The sequence below is a fragment of the Nansenia antarctica genome (genome assembly GCF_963989245.1).
Source record: "Nansenia antarctica genome assembly, chromosome: 2".
In the NCBI taxonomy this organism is placed as follows: domain Eukaryota; kingdom Metazoa; phylum Chordata; class Actinopteri; order Argentiniformes; family Microstomatidae; genus Nansenia; species Nansenia antarctica.
Genome location: NC_137675.1, coordinates 26,208,565 through 26,219,958, shown reverse-complemented (window position 1 = coordinate 26,219,958; position 11,394 = coordinate 26,208,565). Strand labels below are relative to the sequence as shown.

General features: G+C 48.4%; 1 protein-coding gene across 1 annotated transcript in view; it reads left to right on the top strand.

Moving 5' to 3' along the window:
• Positions 1 to 292: 292 nt before the first annotated feature.
• Positions 293 to 11,394, top strand: part of cfap52 (cilia and flagella associated protein 52) — a gene marked incomplete at both ends in the record, with an annotated part of 19,072 nt that continues 7,970 nt past the window's right edge. Inside the window, 12 exons of the mRNA XM_080522418.1 lie at positions 293 to 353; positions 728 to 927; positions 1,029 to 1,165; positions 1,789 to 1,917; positions 2,308 to 2,407; positions 2,787 to 2,900; positions 3,546 to 3,646; positions 4,183 to 4,353; positions 5,178 to 5,326; positions 6,600 to 6,745; positions 10,231 to 10,382; positions 10,798 to 10,900. Coding sequence (XP_080378544.1) covers positions 293 to 353; positions 728 to 927; positions 1,029 to 1,165; positions 1,789 to 1,917; positions 2,308 to 2,407; positions 2,787 to 2,900; positions 3,546 to 3,646; positions 4,183 to 4,353; positions 5,178 to 5,326; positions 6,600 to 6,745; positions 10,231 to 10,382; positions 10,798 to 10,900 — 1,563 coding nt within the window. The remainder of the gene's footprint in view (positions 354 to 727; positions 928 to 1,028; positions 1,166 to 1,788; positions 1,918 to 2,307; positions 2,408 to 2,786; positions 2,901 to 3,545; positions 3,647 to 4,182; positions 4,354 to 5,177; positions 5,327 to 6,599; positions 6,746 to 10,230; positions 10,383 to 10,797; positions 10,901 to 11,394) is intronic.

Here is an 11,394-nt window from a genome sequence, read left to right as displayed (position 1 = left end):
AAAATAAGTTGAATAAAACAATTGTCACATATTTGTCTCATTTCTAAAGTTAAAATCATAACTTTGGTTTGGACGTTTTTGTTGCATTACATTTTATTTACATTCCTTGACACGAACTTCGTGCAGCGTGAGCGAGCTACTACGGTCACCATAGAAACGGACCAAAACAAGTCGTTGCTAGGTTACGTTTGGTCGTGGATGTCTAATGAGAAAACATTTGCTGCTGCGCGTTTTGTTTTCATGTAAATAACTAGTTTGAATAAAGTAAAGTTAGGAGAGGATTTTGTGAACCATGGCTGGAGACCCGAGAGAGATTCTGCGGCTTGAGTTGGAGGCTGTCATTGGGTTTAATGGTAATGTAAAGAAAAACATAAATAATATCATCCTAACTTAGCTAGCATGGCTAGCGCTAGCTCCTTCCAGCGGAAGTTACGTTAAGTTAAGTGTTTCTCTCTCCGCTTGCATGAATGCATGCTCGTTATAACTTGTATCTAGATAACTTAATTAATCTGATTTCACCCTCAAACAAACAGATACACCCAACCCACCTGCTTTGCTTCAACCTTGCTGAATGAATATCATCAGTCATTTCATTATTTCTGAGTAACGTCATCCAACGTATTTTATTTATGATTAACAAGGCACTCTCTCAATGTAGGACATAGCTACATGATGTCTAGTTATGTCTGTACAGCCTGTGGTCTAAACCTTATATACTTGCACACAGGACATGTCTTTTCCGGCCTCAAAGTCCACCCACACCAGGAACATTTCATCTACCCTCTCGGCTGCACGGTCATCCTCAAGAGCATCACAGACGGCAAACAGGAGTTCCTCCACGGACACACCAACAACGTGTCCTGCCTCACTGTCTCCCAGAGTGGACGATACATCGCCTCTGGACAGGTCACCTTCATGGGCTTCAAGGTAAACAACCTAACAAAATAAGCACAACAACAATAACAACACAATTCTCTTGTTATCCGATCCGATGTGAGATGGCAGAGTTAATGCATGTGTCGTTCCAGGCTGACCTCATCATCTGGGATTACGCTAAAAGGGCCATCCACGCCAGACTACAGCTCCACAAGGCCAAGGTGGAGGGCCTGGCGTTCTCCCCCAACGACAAGTACCTGGTCTCTCTGGGGGGGCAGGATGATGGGAGGTAAGGGAGCCTTTCTCTTGACAAAAGAATGTGGATTTCATTCACACACGTAACATCATTTTGTATTTCTATAATGTTGATTCTAGTCTCATATAATGAAAGGTGACCTATGCCTACATGCATACAAAAATAAATAAAAAATCTTCCTTCTTCTATAGCATTGTGAGTGGCGATGGCCCCTGGTCCTAGCATAGATCATTTTTTCTTGCTATGATGGATAGATTAATTTACTTAGACAAATGTATTTGTTGTAAGTCGCTTTGGATAAAGGCATCCACTAAATGCCCAAAATGTAAATGTAGCTTGGTGGTGTAAGCACTAAGCGTCGACCATGTAACCGCAGGGTTCACGGTTTGATTCCGGCCGTGGACATATCCTGCATGTCATCCCTTCTCTCTCTCTCTCTCACCCATCCTTCCTGTCAAATCTCTACTGTCTCTATCCTGCATGTCATCCCTTCTCTCTCTCTCACCCATCCTTCCTGTCAAATCTCTACTATCTCTATCGCAATAAAAAGAAAAATATGAGTGACACTTCCCCCACTCAGAAAAAAATACTTTTAAATGATATACAGTAGTTATTGTAGGTTAGATGGTATGTGTCAATGCTTGTTGGTCTTCCAGCATCGTGGTGTGGAACATCGAGACCAAAGAGGCCATCTGCGGCAGCCCGGCCTCGGCACACTATACAGGCCACGCTCTCACCATCAGATACTCCAACCACAGCGACGACATCTTCATCTCCGCTGGGAAGTGAGTGGCTCAGTTCAGCGGAGGCTGCTGGTGGAGACAGAAATCGGAGGATCGGCTCATTGTATGGACCTTTGTCCTTGGTCCTGATCCTTCTTTTTCTTATGATGACTGATGGATAGATGATTCACTTACTTAGGAAAATGTATTTGTTTTAAGTTGCTTTGGATAAAGGCGTCTGCTAAATGCCAAACAAATTCAAATGTTTTTATTTTTTATTTTTATGAAATGGATGAATTCCATTCCATGCATTACCCTGCGCCCCCCCCATCCTCTGATTTCTACCTCCACAAGCCTCCCCTGTCTTAGTGACAGTCTGCGTTGGTTCTTTAAACTTAAATGTAACTCCTTCCCGTAACCATGCGTGTGTGTGATGATGTGTTTTATGTGCAGTTGCACACTGCGTGTCTGGGAGCTTGACCTTCCCAACAGGAAGATACGGCCTACAGACTGCAAGATGGGACAGCTGAAGAGGATTGTGAAATGCATCGAGGTGAGCTGAGCCACGGTGGGCAGACACCACCTCAGGTCGTGATAACTGAATATGTACAGTTCGCTATGCAATCAGTGGTGCCAAATAGATTCCAGTGTACAACCCATTCATAACTACCGTACTACTAAATAATGTTTCAGAATATCTATTTATGTCTATTTATATTTTGTAAATTTCACTTTATTTTATTGTTGTTGATCCATCCATCCATCCATCCATCCATCTAAAACCACTCATCTTGTCATTATAGGAAGTGTAGAAGTGTTTCCTGTAATAGTGTACAAAAAAAAGAATACAAAAGTGAACATTTAGTTTCATCTGTGTAATACCTACCCCAGAGAAAGACATCTGTCTAATCGGTGCCTCTGTTGACCTTCAGATCCAGAACGACGATTTCTTCTACTGCGGTACGACCAGCGGAGACATCCTGAAGGTCAACCTGAAGACCAGGCTCCTCAACTACTGTGGGCCGGTCAAACACAAGTTCAGCCAGGTGGGTGGTTCTGGGAAGGGAAGAGGCGCGGTCATTACAGGAGTAACTACAGGGGTACTGGAGGTTGTTTCACTGGCTCCTTTCAGTTTTGCTCTACCATGTCTCAGAAGGTTAATGCCAGTTATTATTATTATTATTATTATATATATTACCGGTATTACAGCTTGTGGAGGTAGAGATCGTTGGCCAGGCTCATTGTAATGCGTGGAACGGAAAAGGGAGTGGTCTCAAACGCGTGTTTGATACTATTCCCCACTCCGTTCCATGCATTTACAAGGAGCCTGTCCTCCGATTTCCTCCTCCACTAATCAGTATTGCATCCAAACGCCATCAGCTGATTGACATGTGTCTATAAAGGCCTCGCTCTGGGGAGCAAGTTAGCTTCTTACAAGCACTTCAAGATTAGAGTCAGAAGTCTGACAGTTCATTAAACTGGGAACACCGCCAGAGGCGTCTATCTATCTGAGACATGAACAAATATATACCTCATTTGATGAGGTTTTTGGAGAAACACAATCTATGGTCTCTATCCAAAAAAGTGAAAGATGATTTGAAAATAAGTGCTTTTCTATCTCTGTGTGTGTGTGTGTATGTGTGTGTGTGTGTGTGTGTGTGTGTGTGTGTGTGTGTGTGTGTTGTGAGCAGGGTGTGAACACTCTGAAGGTGATGAAGTCAGGGGAGATCCTGGTGGGGTCAGGAGACGGGATGTTCACCCAGTGTTCTGGAGACAACTTCAAAACCCTCAAGTGAGTGAATGAACGCACAGGTCACCAGTATCGTTATTATCATTTATAAACATTTTAAATACGTTTTTTAAGGGCATTTCTGCTTTACTGGGATAGAGACAGTAGAGGAAGGATGGGTGAGAGAGAGGAAGGATGGGTGAGAGAGAGGAGGGATGACATGCAGGATATGTCAATGGCCGGGATCAAACCAGGGAGCTTGCGATGATGGAATGCGCCTTAGTGTGCTACGCCACTTACGTGCCCCACCAGTATCAGTGTGAAGCATATTAGTGCCTTAATCCTTTTAGAAAAACAAATACAGAGTGTGTGTGCGTCGTTCTTTCAGAAGTTCTTTTTTTTTGTGTGTGTGGAAACTACAGATTTTCTGCATACTTTCTATAATGTCAAGTGGGTTTGCAAAGCATCTTTGGTGCCTCTAGAAAAGTGGCATACGCTAGGATCAAAAGGAACGCGATTGCATTATCGTTATCGTTATCGATAGCGGTCTCAGTTTCATATTCTGTCCCACCTGCTTCTCTCCTCCGCGCCCCTGGCAGGAAGGTCCAGTTGGAGGGCGGGGTGACGTCCATCGCCGTGCGGGGGGAGGGCCAGCAGATGTACGTGGGCACCGAGGCGGCTCAGATCTACCGCTTCAGCTACGCCGACTTCAAAGAGGAGCTCATCATGACCAGCCACAACAGCGCCGTCAAAGACGTGGTCTTCCCTTTGTAAGCGACACTTCAAACAGAGACCTTTGGGAGGGCGGCGGGGGGTGGGGGGGGGGGTTGGTGGTGGTGGTGGTGGTGGTGGAAGGGCGGGGGTGGTGGTGATGGGGGCGGGGGGTTGCTTTCCATATTACATAAGGTAGAGTGCTTTGATTTATTTCTCTGTGTGGTGTGGTGTGTGTTGCCTGATAGGGTACACTGTTTTGCAGGCCCGCACTTACAACACTTATAGCCATTACCTGAAAACATGACTGTCTCTGAGGTAAAAAAATCATCCACCCAGATCGTTATTTTTGCCTGCTGGCTGCTTTCATGTTTTGCCGTCAGTATCCGGTTTGAACCACAAGAGGGCGATATGTGCACATATTCAACACTACTCTTATTCCGTGTTTTTTTGCCACCAGGCCTGCAGGGTTTTGGAATCTCACTCAAATGTGTATTCACCCAGGGGAGGCTGGGGGAGGTAGAAATGGGAGGACGGGCTCATTGTACAGCATGGAACGGATACCATTCCACAGTACAAGCCTGCTGTCCTCCGATTCCTACCTCCACCAGCCTCCCCTGTATTCACCCCATACAAAATCAAAGTTCTATTCACTTCTTGCATTGTGTGTCGGAACCCAGAATCTCATCTTATCACAGAGTCAGACAGCTGTGTCATTCAAATGTGAACTGACCCCCAACCCCTCTACACCCCCCCAACCCCACTGCACCCCCCCCAACCCCACTGCGCCCCCCCCAAACCCTCTACACCCCCCCAACCCCTCTACACCCACCCCTCTCTTCCCCCTAACCCGTCTCTCCCCCCCCCCCCCCCCCCCCCCCAGCGGCTCGTCTGAGCTGTTCGCCACCTGCTCCGAGGGCGACATCCGGGTGTGGCACGCCGACACGTCCAACGAGCTGCTGCGCATCTCCGTGCCCAACAAGACCTGCAACGCCCTGCACATCATGACCGACAGCAAGAGCATCATCAGCGGTGGGCGTGGGCTTCGGCGCCGGGGAAACCGGTGGCACTAGAGGGAGAGGGGTGAGGGAGAGAGGGAGAGGGGGGGCGTAGAGAGGGAGAGGGGTGGTGTAGAGAGGGAGAGGGGTGGTGTAGAGAGGGAGAGGGGTGGTGTAGAGGGAGAGAGGGGGTGGTGTAGAGAGGGAGGGAGGGGTGGAGTAGAGAGGGAGAGAGGGGTGGTGTAGAGAGGGAGGGAGGGGTGGTGTAGAGAGGGAGAGAGGGGTGGTGTAGAGGGAGAGAGGGGTGGTGTAGAGAGGGAGGGAGGGGTGGCGTAGAGAGGGAGGGAGGGGTGGTGTAGGGGGGGGTGGCGTAGAGAGGGAGAGGGGTGGTGTAGAGAGGGAGAGGGGTGGTGTAGGGGGGGGTGGCGTAGAGAGGGAGAGGGGTGGTGTAGAGAGAGAGAGAGGGGTGGTGTAGAGAGGGAGAGGGGGGTGGTGTAGAGAGGGAGAGGGGGGTGGCGTAGAGAGGGAGGGAGGGGGTGGCGTAGAGAGGGAGGGAGGCTTCTCTACGTTGGATCAAGGCCCCCCCCTCTCTTCATGTCTAATCGGGGGTGTCTGATCTTGAACACGTCTGGGTAACACTACAGGACGCGTCCTCTTAGGGAGTGTTAAACAGCCTCCTCCTGCCCGAGGGGGGCGTCTTATTATGGTTGTATTCTATTGTATTATTCTTTCATCATACTGGCTTCATGTATTCTCTCTGAACGTGCTCACTACTGTGTGTGTTCGCGGGCGGGCCCCGGCGCTACGGATACGATAACAAGGCTTTTTATTATGATGACATAAAGAGGATGTTTCATATTCATCAGCGCTATGAGTGTTATTATGCTGTAATATAAACGATCAGTGATGATAAATGTGACACGTTCTAATGCTTTGGTCCTCATGTCGGGATCCGATGTAACGATCAGACTTTTCCTTCGAAAAATGTGAATACGTTTCCGTGTTGTTGAAAATCAATGACATGTCGCTAGTCTAACTAACACAGCTTGTTTTGTGAGCCTGCTCACAATGTAAAGTAGTGTTATAGTTAACTAGGTAGCAGTGGGGATTACTCACCCAATCCATTGCGTTGCAGTATTTTGGTGTGACTAGCGAGTTTGTTTTGTGATTGTCAACAACGTTGCAACGTAGTTCCGTGTTTCAAAAGAAAAGTCTGAACATTTTGATTGGTTGCCGACATGAGGACCAAATGACCAGACTGTGTCACAAATGATTTCTCTGACAGGTGTGTTTTTATCCCCTCTTAGCGTGGATCGACGGGAAGATCCGCGTGTTTGCCCCGGAGGACGGCCGGGAAATGGCGGTCATCCACAACGCCCACAGCATGGGCGTCACCGCCATCGCCGGGACCCACGACTGCAAGAGGATCGTCAGCGGAGGAGGGAAGGGACAGGTCAGACTCAGAGACACACCGTGTTAGAGACAGTCAGGGGAGGGACAGAGGGACAGGTCAGAGACACACCGTGTTAGAGACAGACAGTGGAGGGAGAGGGAAAGGTCAGAGACACACCGTGGTACACACAGTCAGTGGAGGGACAGAGGGACAGGTCAGAGACACACCGTGTTAGAGACAGACAGTGGAGGGAGAGGGAAAGGTCAGAGACACACCGTGGTACACACAGTCAGTGGAGGGACAGAGGGACAGGTCAGAGACACACCGTGGTACACACAGTCAGTGGAGGGACAGAGGGACAGGTCAGAGACACACCGTGTTAGAGACAGACAGTGGAGGGACAGAGGGACAGGTCAGAGACACACCGTGGTACACACAGTCAGTGGAGGGACAGAGGGACAGGTCAGAGACACACCGTGTTAGAGACAGACAGTGGAGGGAGAGGGAAAGGTCAGAGACACACCGTGGTACACACAGTCAGTGGAGGGACAGAGGGACAGGTCAGGGACACACCGTGTTAGAGACAGACAGTGGAGGGAGAGGAAAGGTCAGAGACACACCGTGGTACACACAGTCAGGGGAGGGACAGAGGGACAGGTCAGAGACACACCGTGTTAGAGACAGACAGTGGAGGGAGAGGGAAAGGTCAGAGACACACCGTGGTACACACAGTCAGTGGAGGGACAGAGGGACAGGTCAGGGACACACCGTGGTACACACAGTCAGTGGAGGGACAGAGGGACAGGTCAGGGACACACCGTGTTAGAGACAGACAGTGGAGGGAGAGGGAAAGGTCAGAGACACACCGTGGTACACACAGTCAGGGGAGGGACAGAGGGACAGGTCAGGGACACACCGTGTTACACACAGACAGTGGAGGGACAGAGGGACAGGTCAGGGACACACCGTGGTACACACAGTCAGTGGAGGGACAGAGGGACAGGTCAGAGACACACCGTGGTACAGACAGTCAGTGGAGGGACAGAGGGACAGGTCAGGGACACACCGTGTTAGAGACAGACAGTGGAGGGAGAGGGAAAGGTCAGAGACACACCGTGGTACACACAGTCAGTGGAGGGACAGAGGGACAGGTCAGGGACACACCGTGGTACACACAGTCAGTGGAGGGACAGAGGGAAAGGTCAGAGACACACCGTGGTACACACAGTCAGTGGAGGGACAGAGGGACAGGTCAGGGACACACCGTGTTAGAGACAGGCAGAGGAGGGACAGAGGGACAGGTCAGAGACACACCGTGGTACAGACAGTCAGAGTACTGTTATGTTATTTTTCCTTTTCTGGGCATTCTTTGGCATTCAGCAGACGTCTTTATCCAAGGCGACTCACAGCAAAGTACATTTGTCTACAGTAAGTGAATCATCGAGACATCAGTCATCATAAGAAAAAGACATCTGTGCCAGGGCCAGGGGCTATTGGCAGTCACAGCGCTAGAATAAGGAAGAATTACTTTTTGATTGATTATTATTACAGTAGAGAAACTGTGCAGGGGGGTAGTGGGCGGCCGTGGCTCAGGAGGTAGAGCTGGCGGCTAATGATGTAATGGACGGTCGGCGGTTCAGCCGAATTAAAATGGCAAATTCTGAATTCTAATTCTGTAGAGGGAGAGGTCTTTAGGAGGGACAAACACGATGTAGCCTGAAGAGATGGGTCTTCAGGTAGTGACTCCTGTATAGCTGGTGACTCCTGTATAGGTAGTGCCTCATCTATAGGTAGTGACTCATTTATAGGTAGTGATTCATCTATAGGTAGTGAATCATGTATAGGTGGTATGTATAGGTGGTGACTCATCTATAGGTAGTGACTCCTGTATAGGTGGTGCCTCATCTATAGGTAGTGACTCCTGTATAGGTAGTGAGTCATCTATAGGTAGTGACTCCTGTATAGGTAGTGACTCATCTATAGGTAGTGACTCCTGTATAGGTAGTGACTCCTGTATAGGTAGTGACTCCTGTATAGGTAGTGACTCGTCTATAGGTAGTGACTCATCTATAGGTAGTGACTCATGTATAGGTAGTGACTCATCCATAGGTAGTGACTCATCTATAGGTAGTGACTCCTGCATGTATAGGTAGTGACTCCTGTATAGGTGGTGCCTCATCTATAGGTAGTGACTCCTGTATAGGTAGTGAGTCATGTATAGGTAGTGAGTCATGTATAGGTAGTGACTCCTGCATGTATAGGTAGTGACTCCTGTATAGGTAGTGAGTCATGTATAGGTAGTGAGTCATGTATAGGTAGTGACTCATCTATAGGTAGTGACTCATGTATAGGTAGTGACTCCTGTATAGGTAGTGACTACTGTATAGGTAGTGACTCATCTATAGGTAGTGAGTCATGTATAGGTAGTGACTCATCTATAGGTAGTGACTCCTGTATAGGTAGTGACTCCTGTATAGGTAGTGACTCATCTATAGGTAGTGAGTCATGTATAGGTAGTGGGTCATGTATAGGTAGTGACTCATCTATAGGTAGTGAGTCATGTATAGGTAGTGACTCCTGTATAGGTAGTGACTCATCTATAGGTAGTGACTCCTGTATAGGTAGTGACTCATCTATAGGTAGTGACTCCTGTATAGGTAGTGACTCCTGTATAGGTAGTGACTCCTGTATAGGTAGTGACTCGTCTATAGGTAGTGACTCATCTATAGGTAGTGACTCATGTATAGGTAGTGACTCATCCATAGGTAGTGACTCATCTATAGGTAGTGACTCCTGCATGTATAGGTAGTGACTCCTGTATAGGTGGTGCCTCATCTATAGGTAGTGACTCCTGTATAGGTAGTGAGTCATGTATAGGTAGTGAGTCATGTATAGGTAGTGAGTCATGTATAGGTAGTGACTCCTGCATGTATAGGTAGTGACTCCTGTATAGGTAGTGAGTCATGTATAGGTAGTGAGTCATGTATAGGTAGTGACTCATCTATAGGTAGTGACTCATGTATAGGTAGTGACTCCTGTATAGGTAGTGACTCCTGTATAGGTAGTGACTCATCTATAGGTAGTGAGTCATGTATAGGTAGTGACTCATCTATAGGTAGTGACTCCTGTATAGGTAGTGACTCCTGTATAGGTAGTGAGTCATGTATAGGTAGTGAGTCATGTATAGGTAGTTAGTAAGTCATGTATAGGTAGTGACTCATGTATAGGTAGTGACTCATCTATAGGTAGTGACTCCTGTATAGGTAGTGACTCATCTATAGGTAGTGACTCCTGTATAGGTAGTGACTCATGTATAGGTAGTGACTCCTGTAGGGAGTGACTAATCTATAGGTAGTAAGTCATGTATAGGTAGTGATTCATCTATAGGTAGTGACTCCCGTATAGGTAGTGACTCATGTAGGGAGTGACTCATCTATAGGTAGTGAGTCATGTATAGGTAGCGACTCCTGCATGTACAGGTGGTGACTCCTGTGTGTGTGTGCGTGTGTGTGTGTGTGTGTGTGTGTGTGTGCTGCCTGCTACAGGTGCGTGTGTGGGAGGTGCTGCAGGATAGCCATCGCCTCCTGGAGACCATGAAGGAGCACAAGGGCCCGGTCACCTGCATCAAGATCAAGACCAACGACAAGGAGTGTGTCACCGCCAGCTCTGACGGAGCCTGCATCATCTGGGACCTGGTGTGAGTCCAGACGCACACACACACACACACACACATACACGCACGCACACACGCACACACACGCACGCACACACGCACACACACAGTCATGCACATGCACGTGCGCACACACACACACACACACACACACACACACACACACCCCTTGCTCCTCACCCTATTCCTTCACTCTTTGACTTTGGCTTCAATAATAAGATTGTTTTAACACATGATTACTACAGCACTGCCATTCATGCTCTTCCTGTATTAAATCATTAAAATCTGTCTCTCTCTCTTTCTCTTTCTCTCTACCCTACCTCTGTGTCTCCCCCTGCCTCTCTAACTCTCTTACCCTCCCTCTCCCTCCCTCCCCCCCCCCTCCCTCCCCCCTCTCTCCTCCCTCCCCCTTGCCTCCCTCCCTCTCCCCCTGGCGTAGGCGTTATGTGAGGAATCAGATGGTCCTGGCCAACTCTCTGTTCAGGAGTGTGTGCTACCACCCAGAGGAGTACCAGATCATCACCAGTGGCACCGACAGAAAGGTTTGGGACCGGGCCCAGACACTCTCTCTCTCTCTCTCTACTCAATGGCCCATAAAATAGCCTAGCGAAAATAGCCTGTCGACGGGCGGCGGGGCCACCTCCTCAATTCAATGCTATTATCTCGAGTGTGGCGTATCGAACCGCGGAACGTTCTCAATCTTTGTAAGGGACGACGGATTCCGTGTCCCTTAGGTGTGGGTCGATTGAGCTGAAACGAGGCGATACCAACCTTTTACTGTACGTAGCTTTAGTTTAGTTTTAGCTGTGTGGCGGTTAGATTGTACTCAGGCGTCAGCTAAACGGCTTATATGGAAGCAATTTACCATGAGAGGAAGGGGGTTGTGGAGACATTTATCCCTGGTACAGGGTTGTGGCGAAGCCGAGCAGGAAAACCCTGTACCAGTGGTAAATGTCTCCACAACCCCCGTCCTCGAATGGTAAATTGCTTTTCTACAACAGCTACCACATAATCAAAAAAATAAATACACTGTTTT